The sequence below is a fragment of the Geotrypetes seraphini genome, chromosome 4, assembly GCF_902459505.1.
Source record: "Geotrypetes seraphini chromosome 4, aGeoSer1.1, whole genome shotgun sequence".
In the NCBI taxonomy this organism is placed as follows: domain Eukaryota; kingdom Metazoa; phylum Chordata; class Amphibia; order Gymnophiona; family Dermophiidae; genus Geotrypetes; species Geotrypetes seraphini.
The window spans coordinates 174,035,625-174,055,118 of record NC_047087.1 but is presented as its reverse complement, the minus strand read 5'-3'; the positions used below and the strand labels follow the sequence as shown (position 1 = coordinate 174,055,118).

Genomic DNA, 19,494 nt, shown 5'->3' with positions numbered 1-19,494 from the left:
TCCCCAGGAACCACTCCCGTCTCCAAAGATTTGTTGAACAAATCTTTAATAGGACCCACCAGAAGCTCTCTGAGCTCCCTCACTATCCTGGGATGGATCCCCTCCAGTCCCATCACTTTGTCCACTTTCAATTTTTCAAGTTGTTCAATTTTTCAAGTGAACGGCACGATATCTACTCCATTTTCATGTGTAACTTTGCCAGACAATCTCAGTCCTTCTCCAGGATCTTCTTCTGTGAACACAGAACAGAAGAACATGTTTGCTTTTTCCTCATCACTCTCCACATATCGATACATATCATCTTTTAGTCTCGCAATTCTATTTTTCATCTTCCTTTCACTAATATATCTGAAAAAAAATTTGTCTCCCGTTTTTACATTTCTAGCCATTTGCTCTTCCACATGCGCTTTCGCCAGATGTATCTCTCTCTTGGCTTCTTTCAACTTCACCCGGTAGTCCTTTCTGTACTCCTCTTCTTGGGTATTTTTATATTTCACAAACGCCAACTCTTTTGCCTTTATTTCCTCCACCACAAATTTAGAGAACCATTTTGGTTTCCTTTTTCTCGTGTTTTTATTTATTTTCTTCACATAAAGGTCAGTAGCCATTTTTATTGCTCCTTTCAGCTTAGACCACTGTTTTCACTTTCCTAATGTCCTCCCATCCTAACAGCTCTTTCTTCAGATAATCTCCCATTTTATTAAAGTCCGTACATTTGATATCTAAGACTTTGAGTTTTGTGTGGCTGCCTTCCACTTTAGCTGTTCTATCAAACCAAACTGTTTGCTGATCGCTATTTCCCAGGTGGGCACCCTCTTTGCTTTTTTCACAATATTTAAAAAGTTTATCTGCAGAATCCACTAACCAATAGCAATGCAAGTTCTATTTTAATAGTTTTTAATTTAAATACTTTATTCTATTCTACATCATTTATATACACTCTAGTCTCCTGACTATTTGTAAACCAAGTTGAGCTCCGACGAGAGATTACCTAGTATATAAACCGAAGACTAGATTAGATTAGATTTGTGAGGACCAGATCTAGTATCATAAGAACATAAGAATTGCCGCTGCTGGGTTGGTGGCAGGTCAGCTTGGGCAGGAAAGCTTCGGCATGGGTCGGCTTCCCAAAGCCCTGCCAGCAGAAGATCTCTTCCTCTAGGAAGGAAGGGGAGATTTGTTCAGAGATGTTTGGAGGTTGCATAGAAGAAAAACTGTACACTGGCACTGGTATGATAATCTTTGTTGTTTGTTTTGAATTTTAAAATAAAAGAAATAAAGTGGAAATAAAGATGTAAATAAGAAAATGGGGGCGGGGCATGGTGGTGGGGGGCCCAGTGTACTTGTGTGCCTAGAGGCCCTTGACGAATTAATCCTGCCCTGAGTATCGCTTTTTCCCTCGTGGGTTCCATCAACATTTGTGTGAGCAGAGCCTCTTGAAAAGCATCCACAATCTCCCTACTTCTTTCCGATTCCGTAGATGGAACTTTTCAGTCCGCAGATTGAAGTCACCCAACAGCAGCACTTCCTCTTTCTTTCCAAACTTTTGGATATCCACAATCAGATCTTTATCAATTTGCTGCAATTGAGTCGGAGATCTATAAACTACACCCACAAAGATAAACGTTTCATCTTCTCTTTTCAATGCGATCCATATCGCTGCACAGCATGGAACTGAAAAGCGGGAGTTTAACCTTCTTATACATTGTCAACTAGCAGAAAGGGCGGCTAGTCTGCTGGGGTGGTCTTTTCTTTTTTTGAGACCTGAAAACAGTGACCATTCCACGTGAAAGAACGCGCATGCCTGCAGCCCAAGAAACACAAATTAGAGTTATCGCGGGGTTACTCCTCGCTCCCTGGTATGGCTTTATCTTCAGAATTCATCAATTTAATATGGAAAGCCTTTCAGGAGAGCTGTGTTCCCATTACACAGGCCAGCTGTGCATCAGACTCGACACGTCAGGGCATAGCCCTCTAAGGGATATCTGCTTTGCAGTCTACAACTGTCCAGAACTTGGGAGACCCATTTGCAGGGGATACAGATGATAATGATACTCTCACTATTCTTTTATTGTCCACAGATGCACCTCTCGTAGTGGAGGAGGCTGGGACGCAGGCTGGCACTTTAAGAACATAAGAAACGCCTTCACCAGAACAGACCGAGGTCCATCTAGTCCGGCGATCCGCACACGTGGAGGCCCATTTAGGTGCTCCTTTTTGGAGACCCGGATTTCCCGTATCCCTCAATATGATCTGCAAGAAGGTGTGCATCCAACTTGCGTTTGAAACCCAGCACAGTATTTTCTGCCACCACCTCCTCCGGGAGAGCATTCCAAGCGCCCACCATTCTCTGTGTGAAACAGAACTTCCTGACATCTGTCCTGAACCTGCTGCCCTTCAGTTTTAGGCTATGACCTCTTGTCCGCGTCACATCAGAAAATGTCAGTAATGCTGCTTCCTGGTCAATTTGATCAAATCCCTTTAATATTTTAAAAGTCTCTATTAGATCCCCACGCAGTCTTCTCTTTTCGAGGGTGAACAGTCCCAGTTTTCCGAGGCGTTCCATGTAACTTAAATTCTCCATGCCTTTGACTAATTTCGTGGCTCGCCTCTGTACCCTTTCCAACAGAATTTTATCCTTCTTAAGGTATGGAGACCAGTGTTGGACACAGTATTCTAAGTGTGGTCTGACCATTGTTTTGTAAAGTGGCATTATAACATCTTCCGACCTACTCGTGATCCCCTTCTTAATCATACCTAACATCCTATTTGCTTTCTTCGCCGCCGCCGCACATTGAGCCGATGGCTTTAGGGTTCTGTCTATCAGCACCCCCAAATCCCTTTCTTGTTCGCATTTGGCTAATATCACCCCCGACATCTTGTACTCATGTTCTTTGTTTTTCTTTCCCAGATGCATCACCTTGCATTTGTCTATGTTACAATTCATCTGCCACTTTATTGCCCACGTTTCTAGCTGATTTAGATCTTTCTGAAGCTCCTCACAGTCCCTTTGAGAGCCAACCGCCCGACATAGTTTTGTATCATCCGCAAACTTGATTATATTACAAGATGTTCCATCTTCCAGGTCATTTATAAAAATATTGAACAAAATGGGACCAAGAACCGAGCCCTGGGGCACGCCGCTGGTCACCTTTTCCCATTCTGAGAATTTCCTATTTATGGTTACCCTCTGCGTTCTGTTCTCTAACCAATTTCCGATCCATCCGTGCACTTCTCCTCCTATTCCATGACTTAATAGTTTACTCATAAGCCTTGCGTGCGGAACCTTGTCAAACGCTTTTTGGAAGTCCAAGTAAATTATGTCCACTGGATCTCCACTATCTATTTGCTTGTTAACCTTCTCAAAAAATTGAAGTAAATTTGTCAAACATGACCTCCCTTTCCTGAAGCCGTGTTGACTAGCTTTCATTAGGTTGTGCTTATCCAAGTGTTGTACAATGCGGTCTTTAATCAGTGCTTCGATTATCTTCCCAGGAACCGATGTGAGACTCACCGGTCTGTAGTTTCCTGGTTCACCTCTTGATCCTTTTTTGAAAATTGGGATGACATTTGCAATCTTCCAGTCATCTGGTACTTGCCCGGTTCTAATTGACATGTTAGCTAAAGATTGTAGTAGTTCCCCAATTTCTATCTTAAGTTCCTTTAAAACTCTCGGGTGAATCCCGTCCGGTCCAGGGGATTTATCACTTTTTAGTCTGTCAATCTGAAAGTAAATCCTGTCCAATTCCACATTTATTGTTGTTAGGCTCTCCTCTATGCCTCCGGTGAATACCCTCCCAGTGTCTGGCTTTAGATCTTGGGGATAACCCCAATTTTCTGCACTTTCTGCTCTGCCAGATCTCAATTTGGAGTCTTTGCATGAGTTAAATTTAGGCTCCCAGCCAGCCCCTTCTACTTCCTCCTCCCTCATGTGTTGAGTGAAGGTTCAGTCCTCTGTTTCCCTGGCATTTGGATATTAATATCTTGGTCTTGGAGCAGTGGGATTTTCAAGAAGGGTCTCTCAAGGTAGCAAGAGCCATGTATCGACTGTAGCTATAGCACAGGAGTGCCGGCAGCTTTTTAGTTAACCTAAAGTGGATTCCTTGGTTGCACAGATTACTAAGCACACCCCCTTCCATGTGAAGGCAGTGTGATGCTCAAGGATATGCAGAACTGCTGAGCAGATGTTGTTCTCAAGAGTCTTTTTAAGGTAGTGGCTTTAGGAGTCAAAGCTACCTCAGCGTCGTCCTTAGTCACAAGTGTCTCTCTTTCTAGGCTGCATGCTTTGGAGTGTGAAGGCACTGAATCACCCCCTCAACTCCTTTTATCTGGTAGATTATGAAACAGATGCTCTCTATGAAATTGTCATGGGTAAAGTGTCATCTTATTCAATCTCTGCTCATAAAATGCTCTGGATTAGATAATGGGCAGGAGATTTCACCTCTAAAGCTACTCTCAGCAGACTCCCTTTTAAGAAACAGTTGTTATTTGGTAAGGGTCTGGATGATCTCATGAACTGTGTTGTGGACTGTCATCCTAAGACTCTACCTGACAGCTGACCTAGGCTCAAGGTGCTCTAATTTTTGTGGTTCCAGGCGCTCTCAAAAATATTCCAATTCCATTTCCTAGAGATTCTCCCAGAGGTTCCAGGCGCTTTCGACAATATTCCAATTCCACATCGCCCAGAGCTATAGGCAGAGGTTTTCAGGATCCAGGCATAGTAACATAGTAGATGACGGCAGATAAAGACCCGAATGGTCCATCCAGTCTGCCCAACCTGATTCAATTTAAATTTTATTAATTTTTTCTTCTTAGCTATTTCTGGGCAAGAATCCAAAGCTTTACCTGGTACTGTGCTTGGATTCCAACTGCCAAAATCTCTGTTAAGACTTACTCCAGCCCATCTACACCCTCCCAGCCATTGAAGCCCTCCCTAGCCCATCCTCCACCAAACGGCCATATACAGACACAGACCGTGCAAGTCTGCCCAGTACTGGCCTTAGTTAAATATTGAATATTATTTTCTGATTCTAAATCCTCTGTGTTCATCCCACACTTCTTTGAACTCAGTCACAGTTTTACTCTCCACCACCTCTCTCGGGAGCGCATTCCAGGCATCCACTACCCTCTCTGTAAAGTAGAATTTCCTAACATTGCCCCTGAATCTACCACCCCTCAACCTCAAATTATGTCCTCTGGTTTTACCATTTTCCTTTCTCTGGAAAAGATTTTGTTCTACGTTAATACCCTTCAAGTATTTGAACGTCTGAATCATATCTCCCCTTTCTCTCCTTTCCTCTAGGGTATACATATTCAGGGCTTCCAGTCTCTCCTCATACGTCGTCTAGCACAAGCCTCCTATCATTTTCGTCGCCCTCCTCTGGACCGTCTCAAGTCTTCTTACGTCCTTCGCCAGATACGGTCTCCAAAACTGAACACAATACTCCAAATGGGGCCTTACCAATGACCTCTATAGGGGCATCAACACCTTCTTCCTTCTACTGACTACGCCTCTCTTTATACAACCCAGCATCCTTCTGGCAGCAGCCACTGCCTTGTTACACTGTTTTTTGCCTTTAGATCTTCGGTCCCTCTCCCCGTCCGTGCATTTCAGCTTCTCTCCTCCCAGCATATACGGTTCCTTCCTATTATTAATCCCCAAATGCATTACACTGCATTTCTTTGCATTGAATTTTAGTTGCCAGGCATTAGACCATTCCTCTAACTTTTGCAGATCCTTTTTCATATTTTCCACTCCCTCTTCGGTGTCTACTCTGTTACAAATCTTGGTATCATCTGCAAAAAGGCACACTTTTCCTTCTAACCCTTCAGCAATGTCACTCACAAACATATTGAACAAGATTGGCCCCAGCACTGATCCCTGAGGGACTCCACTACTCACCTTTCTTTCCTTCGAGCGACTTCCATTAACCACCACCCTCTGGCGTCTGTCCGACAGCCAGTTTCTGACCCAGTTCACCACTTTGGGTCCTAACTTCAGCATAACCAGACTTCAGCACTTCATGTTGCACCTTCCACCAAGAAATCATAATGCCAAGGTCAAGGGAGGTCCCTCCAAATTAGGGTCACCTCTCGGCATTTCTACAGGTCTGGGTTCAGATTTCATCCAACCACTGGGTTCTGGATATCATTTGTTCTGGCTACAAACTAGAATTTGCCCGGCCTCTAATGGATTGATTCATGGACTTGCCTGCGGGGTGCCCGGAAAAGGCAATTAATGTTCAGGCCTCCATGAGAAGGTTGCTAGATATTCAGGTCAGAGAGCCTGTACTGCCTGAAGACTCGGGCTCAAGCAGATACTCTGTATACTTCATAGTGACGATTAGAGACCCATTCTGGACCTTACATAAATGCAGCGCTCAGGGTGCCACACTTTCACATGGAGACGGTTCGAGCTGTCATAGCGGCAGTGACTCTGGAAGAGTTCCTAGCCTCGCTGGATCTGACAGAGACCTACTTACTTATTCCCACAGAAAGTTTCTCAGGTTTTATGTCCTGGAGAATCATTATCAATTTTCAGCTGACTTTCGGCCTGGTGAAAGCTCCTTGCACCTTCACCAAAGTAGATGGTTGTAGTTACGGCTCACCTGCGCAAGAAGGGGCTGCAAGTGCATTCCTATCTTGACAACTGGCTGATCAGAGCCCCCTCATTGTCCAAGGGTGGGTGCATGGTGGATCAGTTGATCCGAGTCCTAGAGGACCTGGGTTGGATTGTGAATTATTTCAAGAGCCGTTTAATGCCAACTTAATCCCTAGAGTACCTGGGAGTCTTGTTTGACATGGTGGCAGACCATTCTCTCTTCCAGAGGCATACAGATTTTGTGTCTCCTGGATAAGTCAGTTCTGTCAGCATGGGACTATCTTCCAGTCCTGGGTTCCATGGCGTCTACAACAGTTCTGGCTCCTTGAGCAAGGGCCCATATGCATCCTCTCTAGCATGTTTTTCTTTTGCAATGGTTTCCACAGAGGGACATGTTACACTAGTCTCTACCTTGAATACTAGAGGATTGGGCCAGAATGGTTTGGTGGCTCCGCTCTCAGTCCTTTTCTATGGGCATGCCTCTTCAGATAGCTTCCTGGGTAGTCATAATGACTGATGCCAGTCTCCTTGGCTGGGGAGCTCATTGCAACTGTCATCCAATTCAACGGCGTTGGTTGCCCTCTCAGAGAAAGTAGTCGATCAACAGGCTGGAGCTGCTTGCCATTTGGCTAGCTCTGATGAAATTGCATAAGACTGTGGAGGGTCAAGCAGTCAGAGTCTTCACCAACAATACTACAGCGGTGGCATATGTCCATCACCAGGGAGGCACAAAGAGTGCACCTCTGAATATGGAGACCATCATGCTCTTCAACTGGGCAGCATGTCATCTGTGGCAGCACATGTTGCGGGAGTGGGCAATGTTCCAGCTGACTTCATCAGCAGTCAGACTCTAGATCCGGGCAAGTGGACACTGTCGCCTTCAGCTTTTCACACCATTGTTCTGCCCTGGGGTAGACCACGATTTGACCTTATGGTGACAGCAAAGAACAATAAGGTAGAAAGGTTCTTTAGTTGCAGATACGAACCCGGAAGCAAGTGTCTAGATGCTTTAGTCCAGCCATGGCCTCAGAAATTAATGTTGTACATTTTTCCTCCCTGACCCATAATAGGCCAAATCATTCCACAGATTGCAAGTCATCAGAGAAAGGTCATTCTGGTGGCTCCAGATTGGTGTCGCAGACCATGGTATGCAGATCTGGTTGCCGGTGCATCTAGACTTTCATTGCGTTTGGGCGCAAAGCATTAGAGCGCAAAGGGTATTCAAAGGTGGTCATTGCTATCCTTCTCAAGTCTAAGAAGTTGACTACAGTCTCCACCTTTGCTAAGGCATGGGAGACTTTTTAACATTGGCGCTCTGAAAACTTGGCTATTCTCAAAAATGTAAATCTCACTGCTTTCTATACAATCACTAATTTTTATTATGTTTTTCTTCTTTTTAAATTTCATGTAAACCGTTCTGAGCTCTATCTTTATAGAGAAATTGTGGTATATAAGCTTAAGGTTTAGTTTAGTTTTAGTTTGCTCTCGGAAGCTTCTGGAGCCATTTTCGGCTCCGATCCCTGTTGTGTTGACTTTGCTTCACGCTAGCCTTGACAAAGGGCTTACTGTGGTTTCCCTTCAGGTTCAAGTTGCAGGGCTCTCTTGTTTCAGGGCCCAAGACCGCAAATCTTCTCTGGCATCTCATCTAGACATATACAGATTTCCGAAGGGTCGTCTCCGCATCAGACCACCAGTCAAGCCTCCGTTCCCTTCCTGGGATCTTAATGTAGTTCTGCAGGGTCTTATCAAAGCTCCTTTTGAGCCACTGAAACAAGCATCTCTGCTAGATTTAACAATAAGCTGGGATTTTTACTGGCTGAGCCATTGGCGAGATAAATCTTGGAGCTTCAGGCTCTCTTGTATAGAGAGTCTTTCCTGAAAATCTCAGACACTGCAGTTTCTCTATGCACCATTCCTTCTTTTCTGCTGAAGGTACTTTCGGTGTTTCCTACATTCCAGTCCACTGGTTCTAAGAACCAGTTAGATGAGAGAAGACTACTACTTTGGTATCTTGAGGTCACCAATGAGTTTAGGCTCTCTGACCATCTGTATGTTCTGACTAAGTGAGACATGCCAGTCTCTAAGGCCACGATTTCCAGAGGGAACCGTATGGCCATTTTGTCAGCCTACCTTGTCTGTAGGAAACAGTCTCCTGTTTCCATCAAGGCACATTCGACCAGGAATGTAGCTTCGTCATGGGCTGAAGCTAGGGAAGTCTTCCCTGAGGAAATTTATAGAACAGTGACTCGGTCCACTCTACATACATTTGCCAAATTTTATAGAGTGGATATTTCAACAAGAGAAGGGTCCTCAGTGTTATGAGCCAATGCAGTCAGCTCGCCCTAGATTTCTAGGACTCATTTTGTACATCCCGCTTGTCCAGTGACACACCTATTGTACTGGAAAATGTAGGGATGCATTCCTCATTCCCTCTCCCCTCTTGCCACGCAGCCATTCTAAAGGGAAAATGTTAGCACTTTGTGACAGAATGCTGAGGCATTCTCCCCTCCCCTCTCTTGTCACAAAATCCCTGTCACATATTAACCTGACACAAGTTAACCCTTATCTTATTCCTTATCTTCTTTATTCCTTATATTGGCAGCAAACAGACTTTGTCTATGTGCAAAAGCAGGCCACGCGCTGAGTTTAAGGAGCATGCATTATAACCTTTGGAATGTCACATATTAGAAGTGTACACAAGGGAATCACTTTATTGTAACCGTTATGATGTATTCATATGTCACGTGAGATAGTAGCTTTGAGAATCACATTAGATATGTAAACAAGTGAGTTGCCTTGTTATAATCCGCACTGTAAATGCATGATGAAACTAACCTTGCAAAGCATTAGTTAAGTAATTAAGGGAGTTAAGATACTCAATAAAAGGGTGAGAGACCATCCATTAGGGTCGCCTCATCCCGACCTGAGTCCTGTCTGAAGCCTCATTCCTACAGGAAAAAGAGATTGTCGTTACCTTTATAATATCTTTTACAGAAGATAAGTGGGTCATTCTGGACCCCCGCCCAGTCCTTCCTGCGCCTGCCTAATGTTTCATTATGTTTGTTCTCATCCAAGTATGTTCCTTGGATACCAGTCAGCCCTTTGGGCCCTGAAGAGTACTGTATAATATATTTCTAGAGTCTACAGGAATACTACTTGAGCTCATTTGATGCTTCTGTTGGCATTTGGTTGTTATTTCATTATTCAAGTGTTATTTTGTTAGAGCAGAACTGTTTATTTGTTAGAGAAGTTTCCCATTTCCTTACTTCACCTAGTTTTGGAGAAGCTCTTGCATGCTTGGAAATTAACTGTAGATGGCAATAGAACTTCCAGTGAAGTAAGAGGATCACAGAAAAAAATCCAGAGTAGATTTCTTCTGCAAAGCTTGCAGTGAGGAGAAAATTACCTGCTTGTCCAGAATGACACACTTATCTACTGGAAAAGATATTATCAAGATAAGGGCTTAATCTCTTTTTAGTGCTTCCTAGAAACTTGGAAGAGATTTCTATTTGATGCTGAGCATGGTTATTTGACCCATTTGTGTGACTGATGGAATGTTGTCTTTAAGAGAACATATGCTATAGGCAAGCAATTTTACTTTTTCCAGTAATATTTATGTTGTAGTGATTTTGTTTGTTTATTTTTACTTTTAGTCCTCTTACCGCATCAATGATATATTTGAGATGGATCCAACACGAATATCTATCCCTAGTCACAGCCATGGCTATGCCACTGTGACCTTCAGCCCTATGATGATGCAGAGCTATAGCTGTATATTTGAAGCTGTTATAGATGGAGCACCAAGGTAAACATTTTGATATCTTTTCTATTCTTATTTAAACTATGATAAAAACATAGATTGCCCTCATATGAGCAAACTGTTCTTTTTTTCCTCTGCAGTCTGATACTGAAAGCACGGCATTTAACTTTTGAAATCGCAGGAGAAGGGAATTTGCCCCAAGTGAGCATTTTACGCCCTGTTGTACGCAACAAGCATGGCAATCCCTTATTACTCTTCAAGAGGCTTCTGGTTGGTTATTCTGAGACACTTCCCCTCATTTTGAAAAATGAAGGAACAGTACCTGCTCAGGTAATTTTTGTGATATCTACACATTAATGATTCTCCACAGTATATCAATTTATATCTACTCAGGTTATACCTATAATAACAAAAGAAGAGACATTAGTCAGACTAATGTCCATCAACTCCAGAATACTGTCCCTGAAAGTGGCTAGTTAGGGTTACCATTACCCAGTACATCATATGAAATAACTATTTTGGTCTTATTTATCTGTCAGGATTTTTTTTTTTTTGGGGGGGGGTGTGGATCAGTTTTCAATAGGTAACTGAGGCCTAGATTCTCAAAAAACTGCATTAAACGATGGCCTGCTATCCAGCTGTTCTGCTAGCGATTTTAAAAAAAAGTGAGTCATTCTCCAAAAAACACTCATGCAAATGAGGTTGGCAGAGAGTAGTGAAGACTCGCTAAATTTGCATGTGCCCATTGCTGGTGATAGCAATGGGCAAATGCGCAGAATAAATGCAAAAAGAACCCCCCCCCAAAAAAAAACACAACAGTGGGAGAAATGTCCAATCTCTTCCACTGCCAATCAACCTGACACTCTCCCTGCAGCAGGAATGATGTCCACTCTCTCCTGCTGCCAAGCGACCCCCTCCCCCCCTCAGTGGCAGGAGAGATGCCCATTCTCTCCCACCACCAAGCTCCCACCTCCTTCCAACAGGAGAGATGCCCACTCTGTCTCACTGGCACACAACACATACACCCGTCCTCCGACCCCTCTCCCCCTTACCTTGAATTAGTTGGCTGACAGGAGGCCTACTTCCTCCGGTTAACTGGCCCATCCCAGGTTGTTTAAGGCCCCTGGGCCAATCAGAGCCTCAGGCCCTTCTCCGGTGCATCCCAGGACGTTCAGTCTGCTGTTGGAGTTGGAGGTGGAAGGAGCTTTGGGAAGTGCTGCTTGAGATAGGGTTACCAGATGTCTGAATTTCCCCTCTTTTTGAGGTCTGGACGGCTTTTCAAAACCCAATCAAGTAGCGTATCAAAGCCTTCTTTTATAAACATGTGCAGTGGGCAATGATAGGGAAGAGCAGCAAGTTAGTTACCTTGCATAGAGAACTGAGCTGGAGGGTGTCAGAGAACTGAGCTGATGGGTGTCAAAAGGGAAGCAGAGCTCCGTTATATGAGAAACAAAGAACACTATAGAGAAATTGCAGTACGACTGCTACAAGTCCCTTGTGTGGTAGAGGGACTATGGCAAATTCATCTCACCAGACCCCTTTCAAGCGTACAAAGGGAAGATGGGAAATCGGAGGTTGCAGGGCTTAGAGAACACGGAGAGGGAATATGTCGAAACAGAGGAAGGGATCTTGGGATGATAGTGGACTATTTTGGACATTTCTTTTCTGGACAGGATTGTGCGGTTGATGGGTGTGAAGAGTATGTGTCAGCTACCCTGGGGGGATTGGGTTCCTTACCGCAGCAGGACTGTGATGGGTTGACCGGGCCTTGGACAGAGCAGGAGGTCAGGGCAGCTATCAGGCTTGAGGAATGGGTATCAACATGGCAGATGAGGTTCAACTTGGATAAGTGTAAAGTGACACAGACGCAAAAAATGTGTTCAGTTTGTCGGCGATTGCTTTGTCCTCCTTTAGCGCTCCCTTTATTCCTTGGTCATCCAACGGTCCCACCGCTTCTTTCGCAGGTCGTTTCCCCTTAATATATCGAAAGAACGGCTTGAAGTTTTTCGCCTCCTTGGCTATTTTTTCCTCATAGTCTCTTTTGGCCCCTTTTAACGTCTTATGGCACCTGCGTTGATGTTGTTTATACTTATTCCAGTTTTCGTCAGTTTTTGACCTTTTCCATACTTGGAGAGACCCCCCCAGGAAAGAGACTTGGGAGTACTGGTCGACAAGTCGGTGAAGCCATCTGTGCAATGTGTGGCGGTGGCAAAAAGGGCAAACAGAATGCTAGGAATGATTAAGAAAGGGGATCAGAAACAGATCGGAGAAGGGTATCATGCCACTGTACCAGGCCATGGTACGCCCTCATCTGGAATACTGCGTCTAACACTGATCGCCGTACATGAAGAAGGATATGGTACTACTCAAAAGGGTCCAGAGAAGAACAACTAAAATGATAAAGGGACTGGAGGAGTTGCCGTACAGCGAGAGATTAGAGAAACTGGGCCTCTTCTCTCTTGAAAAGAGGAGACTGAGAGGTGACATGATAGAAACATTCAAGATACTGAAGGGAATAGACTTAGTAGATAAAGACAGGTTGTTCACCCTATCCAAGGTAGGGAGAACGAGAGGGCACTCTCTAAAGTTAAAAGGGGATAGATTACGTATAAACATAAGGAAGTTCTTCTTCACCCAGAGGGTGGTGGAGAAGTGGAGCGCACTTCCGGAGGCTGTTATAGGAGGAAAACACCCTCTAGAGATTCAAGACAAAGTTAGACAAGTTCCTGCTGAACCGGAACGTACGCAAGTAGGGCTCTGTTAGGGCACTGGTCTTTGAGCTGGGAGCCGCCGCGGGAGCGGACTGCTGGGCACGATGGACCACTGGTCTGACCCAGCAGCGGCAATTCTTATGTTCTTATGTTAATACAAATTAATATATACTTACAAAAATCCAATACAAGTGCAAAAGGAAGGGGGAATGAACTACAATAATTAAAGAAAAAGACAACATGTAAGTGTAACACATTAGGGAGGGCAAAGATAAAAAGAGATAGCAGAAGTAGGGAGATATATAATCAATTAAGTCTCGGAGATGAGGACTAATTAAGATTTGGATGTTAAAATGTAAAGTTATTGATATTTCCCTTTCAGTTATTTCCTTCCTTTTTCTTACTTTTTTGTCTCTGTACATCCAAATTTTTCCCTTTCTCCTTTTTTAATTTTCAGTTACCTATCTATTTCCCATCTCTTCTCAGTTCCTAGCTCTCCCGTGTCTCATCTGTCACAGACTCCTATTTTCTTCCATCTAATTCCCTTGACCACATTTCTCTCTGTACTCGCTATTCTCCTCACTTATCTTGTTACCCCTTTTTGACCCCTCCCTATTTCCAGAATTCATCTTTCCTATCTTTTAGCCTAAGCCAGTCTTGTTACCTGACATCTCCCAGCATCTCCCTGTCCACCTCTTTCTTCTTGCTCCAAGGTCACCATTATTCCCTCTCTTTTCTGTTCTTCTTCTTCCCTCTCCCCCATGATGCTTATGCTGATGCTTATGCTTATGTTTCTGCCCTCCATCTCATTGTTCAGCATCTGTCCCTCCCTTCCACTCCCAAACATAATTTCTCTCCCTCTCTCTTTCTCTTTCTCTCTCCCTCTCTCTCTCTTTCTCTCTCTCTCTCTCTTTCTCTCTCTCTATCTTTCTCTCTCTCTATCTTTCTCTCTCCCTCTCTCTCTCTTTCTCTTCCACTCTCTCTCTCTCTCTTCTCAGCTCCATACTTTTTTCTTTCTTCCAGACTGCCCTCTCATCCAGCATCTCTCCTTCCCTCCCCACCATCCTCAGATCCACCATCTCTCCTTTTCCCTGTTCAACTACCCTTTCATCCAGCATCTCTCTCCCTCTCCTCTGTTTCCGGGTCCATTATTTATTCCCCTTCACCTCCCCCCCACCGTCAGTCTGGCATATCCCCCTCTTTGAACCCCCGTCCCATATCTATCTAGTTCAAGAAGAGCTACTCCAACATGTTTCTTGTCTACACCCTTGTCCAGCGTCCCCTGGCCTTCCCAGTCTAACTTTTAAAAAGTAATTATAGTCTACAGAGGATCACCAGCACTGCAGTGATTCTAACAGGCTGCCCGTGGCCTCTGCCACGGTCCATCCCAGACCAAAACAGGATGTTACATCGGAGGTGGGACAGAACTGTGGCAGAGAGAAAGTGCAGTGGAGGCTATGGGCAGCCTTTTGGAATCACTGTAGCACCAGCAATCCTCTGCAGACCATAATTACTTTTTAAAGTTAGGCCGGAGAGGCCAGGGGGAAGCCGTCGAGGGTGGAGACAAGGGGGAAACATGCCGGTCTTCTGGAGACCCCTAAAGCCTCAGGGCCCAAGGCAAATTCCCTGTTTGCCCCCCTTTAATGCCATCCCTACTCCCACCAGCTGTATCAACTACACAGGTTGTCATATAAAGATTCAAAACCCTAAATGATCTGTTCTTATTTGAATATGTTTATTCCCAAAATGGCTGTTTCCATTCAACATGATAGACTTTGCACATGTATTTCCGAATATCCATACAGTATTTTACAATAGGCTAATCCAGTTCCTACCTCAATGCCCAATGCAAAATTGGGCTCCTAGTCTCATGACTGAAGTGAGTCCTTAGGCTCTTCTAGAGCTTTACAATTATAGCTCTGAATCTAAACAAACTCACAGTTCTATAAGTGGCACCTCCCTATAGGCATCCTGATGTCATGCAGGGAGCACCTATTCAATAATGGAATCCGTGCATCTAAATTCCAGTATAGAATACTATCATAATCCAGCATCAGAATACCTTACATTTAGGCAGCTGCATTTACATCAGTCTTACAACTTACATTAGTGTGGGTGCCTAAATGTGGCAAAGGCATGCACAGCTTACAGTATTCTGTAAGTTGTGTGCTTAAGTAGCCTATGGCCTTCTCATGCTCTGCCCATGTGTTTGCCCCCCATGGATTTGTGCTCCAAAACAATTAAGCATACATTATGGAATAGCACTCGGCTTGCTAACACCCATAAGTGCCACCTTTTGGCGTATATATGTGTGTAAGGTGGGGCCTAAGCACAGAAGCCTAGTTATAGAATTGCCATTTAGGTGTCACCTGTAAACAAGTACTGTACTATGACTCTCCTCACTGGCCCTCCAGAGTTCTGTGAACTCTGTCTCTGTAACATTCCCAACCAACCTGGAGGTCAAAGAGGAAGGTTTGATTTGGGGATTGAACTGGGGATCTTCCATGAAGCAAGACAAGTGCCCTAGTATGCTAATATTCTGATATTTTGCAGCTTCATATCGATCTCTTGGATGACCAAGAGAGTTTTTTTCTAAAACCACGGTCTACCACCCACTGCATTTATCCAGTAAATGGAGAACAGACAGACAAGATGGCCTTTGGAACAGGTAATCACAGTGAATATAACAAAGCATAAATATTTATTGTAGAATTTTAAAACATTTTATTTTGTAGCACTGAAAGTCTTATTCAGCAGTAAATACATGAAGCCAATATAGTGGGTTCTTTAAGGCTCGATTTACCCATACCATATGAACCATGAAAGATTTTGGTGATAAGCAATTGTAGTAAAAAGAGTTTGCTATGAAAGTATTTGTGGATGACAAAAACAGATTTGTTAGAAATGGGAAAAAGAAACTCATGTTATTTGGCAGATAGAAATAATACTCATTGAGGGTAATTTTATATTCTTTTACAATCCCACTTTATTCTGGGACCAGTGGGTTATTTCCCTCCTCCCGCCAGTGTCTGTAGGAAGCCTCAAAACTTCAGAGGCTTTTCCCCCCTCCCCCCATACCTCATCACTGAGCATGCTCCACAGCTTAGGCTACAAGCCAGGCTGTAGGAGTTTATCTTTCCTGCTCGTGTTTCATTTTGTGGTTTTTCAGTATTTTTCATTTGCAGTTTTCATCCTCATGCTGTGAAGATTCCCTGCGGGAACATCTTTGACTGCGAGAGATTGCAGACCATTGGAAAAGTCTGCTTCTGGGGGGTTCCCTGATATGCAGTAAGCCCCCTGGACAGCCTACACATCAGATAGGGACTCAGGGACAGTTCCGTGCTCACCCCAGATTCGTCCGATAGTGGGTAGAGCACAGGCTGAGCAGTTCCATGGAGGCGCGACAGGGATCAGAGCCAGACTGCGTTCCTCCGCCAAATGGCTGTGCGGCATGTCCGATGATGGTGGAGGTCTCCAGCCGGTGGAGTAGTCAGAAGATTTGGAATCCTGACTATCTCTATGAGGCAAAAGATCTCCCTGTCAGCAGTTTCTGCCGTGTCGGCAGTGTTTCCATTCAGCACATGTCACAGTGAGTAAAGGACTGACAGCCTAAATCAGTGATTTTGAGGGGTCTTTCCAAGCTGAGGAGCCCTAACTTCTTTAGCCTTTTCTCACATGAGAGGTGTTCCATCCCTTTTCTCATTTTGGTTGCCCTTCTTTGAATCTTTTTAAAATTTTACTATGGGCTCCTTTTACTAAGATGCACTAGCATTTTTAGCACTCGCACAAGATTAGCGTGCGCTAGCCGAAAAATTACCACCTGCTTTTAAGGAGGCGGTAGCGGCTAAAACAGCTAGTGTGCCTTTGTAAAAGGAGCCCTATATCTTTACGATGACCAGAATCATAAACGGTTCCTAAGGTGAGGTTACACAATGGAAGAATAAATAGGCATTATAATATTCTTGGTCTTATTTACCATCCTCACTCATGGATGATTCCCTAACAGGACCAGTTCAGAACTATCTGGATAATGCTGAGGTGCTCAGTAATGATTTTCAGTAACATTATTGGTCCCAGTTAGTAACATGTATCTGATTAGCACCTACTCCTACTTTGATAAGTACTTCTGAATATGGAATCCTCAACTTGTTTTCTGAAGTTGTAGATATTTTCTGTGGGTTTTTTTATTTCTTATCTTTGATTGTTTTGTTCTGATTATTCAATTACCTACTTTTGCAGTTCGGAGGGCTCACACAGCCTCACTTAACCTGAACGTTGGAGAGTCAGCAGAATTTGATGTTCTATTCATACCCTGTCTACCCCAGCATTTTGAGGCAACAATCCGCCTTTCTGTATTAGATAATCAGTATGAGGAGAACATGGTGCATCTTGTGGGAGAAGGCTACCAAGATGATCTCACCTTGGATCATATTCATTACCTGATGGCAGCAAGTGGCATACAGAATGTTGAAGGACAACTGAAAGATACTGACATAGAAGGTAATGGATATGAAGTCAGACTTACCATGATTTAAATGTAGTATGTTTCTATGCAAATGCACTATTTCTTAATATGCAAAACCTGTAAGTAGTTGTATGCTCTGTGGTACAACTAGAATTCACTTTTGCATTGTTTGTTCATTGTATAGCCAGAATTTCCCTTACAAAATACACTCAATATAGGAACCCTTTTATCAAGCTGCGTGAGCCAGCATGATAAATGTGCCAACATTCATAGAATTCCTATGAGTGTTAGAGCACTTACCATGCCGACCTGTACTAAAAACCTCTAGCACAGCACAGCTTGAAAAGAGGGGGGATAGTTGCCTAAGTCTCTCAGTAAGTCATTATGCTAACTACTTGTCCTGGGATATTCTCACATGTGGGTGATGTCATCCATGGAGCCTAGGTTGGACAGTGTTAAGGTGTACTGTCACTTAAAAAAAAAATTCAGTGTTTCGAGACTGCCTGTATCGCACCTTCCGGCCTCATGTCGGCTCTCAAGACCATTAGATTTCCACAGAGCTAAGAAGCTGTGTTCTTGGAAACTTTCAAAAGTGCATCAAATTTTTCCCCTTTTTTTTTTTTTTTTGCCTTCCTGTTAATTTTTTTCTTTCTTTCATCCCAGTAAGTTTTGTTTAATTTGAACAAAGTTTTTTTGTTTTGGATCTTCTAAAGCTGTCACACTTATTTTCAAGCTGAGAGCATCAAATTTTTTTTGGGGGGGGTTCACTCTTACTCAACCTCCCTGGGACCATTGAGTCCTTTGATTTAGCTGTGGTGATGTTCTCCATGTCCAGAGCTCCAAGTGGTTTTAAGCAGTGCAGTCAGTGTAACTGGACCATATCAGTCACTGACCTGCGCAATTTGTGTATTCAGTGCCTTGATTCCCAACACCGACCAGATTTCTGCATTCGCTGTTCCACCCTACAAAAGCAGTCCATCAGTTGCAGTTTAAAAAACTGTTTGGTTCAACATAGAGAACATCAGCTGTTTCTGTTACATCCCTTCTGGATTCCATACTCTAGATGTTCAGTCCCAACCCGTAATCTGGGAGTTGCAGAAAGCCAACACTTTTCTAAGCACATGCTCCTCCCCCTTAGACTGAGAGCTAGAAACATATCCAGTTATATTTTCTGCAAGCAATCCATGCAGAAGTCTTTTGCAGTTACTCTGCTTCTTTTTCTTGTTTTTTTGCTTAACGTGCAAGAGTGCGGTAGAGATAGTGGTGTCTGTTGCAGGTGTTGGCAAGGAAGGGGGCAGAAGCTTCAGACTCTAGGGCTGGGGTGCCAGCCTAGGTCTGTGACTTCGGAAAAAAATCTCTCCCAGATGGCGTTCTGGAGTCTGGTGCAAAACACCTGTATTCAGAGTCTAGGGACTTTTTGGCGTGTGTGCCTCAAAAGAGCCTTGCCCTGGTTGCAGGGTGTGACTTTTCACCGGATTTTATTTGGCTTTCTCAGCCTGTGGTGCTAGTAGCGGAACTTCCTATTTGGGAGCTCTCTCGTCCAACAGTGGCAGACCTTGATTGCAGTAGTGGCTCTTCAGATGATATGCTTCTTCTGTCTCCTAACACTGCTTCTATATTGAATCCGGCTAATACCATTGCCGGGACTAGTCACCTCAGCCATCCTGAGAATCCGGATTGGATGCTGCTCCTATCTGCAGACCTTTTAAGCATGGTTCTGTATACCTTTTTTATTGCTGATGTTCTGAAAGAGCTCAGCTTGAATTCTCCACCTTCCATCTTTTTTCCATTCCTTCCACAGCATCGTGGTCTGGCTATAGAACAGCGGGATATCCCAGAAAGCTCTTTCCAACCTTCTAATGCTAGGTCTAAGCTTTATCCCCTGACTCCTGATTTTCAGCAGGTGTTTGAACAGCCTAAGGTGGATTCCACCCTAGTGATGGGGGAGTGCTGCTTC

General features: G+C 43.9%; 1 protein-coding gene across 6 annotated transcripts in view; it reads left to right on the top strand.

Moving 5' to 3' along the window:
- HYDIN (HYDIN axonemal central pair apparatus protein) overlaps nt 1–19,494 on the top strand; it is a 1,718,235-nt gene that overhangs the window by 1,403,285 nt on the left and 295,456 nt on the right. For all 6 annotated transcript variants that reach the window (XM_033943280.1, XM_033943278.1, XM_033943277.1 and 3 more), the window contains 4 exons: nt 10,255–10,406; nt 10,502–10,691; nt 15,626–15,740; nt 17,312–17,572. In XM_033943280.1, coding sequence (XP_033799171.1) covers nt 10,255–10,406; nt 10,502–10,691; nt 15,626–15,740; nt 17,312–17,572 — 718 coding nt within the window. The remainder of the gene's footprint in view (nt 1–10,254; nt 10,407–10,501; nt 10,692–15,625; nt 15,741–17,311; nt 17,573–19,494) is intronic.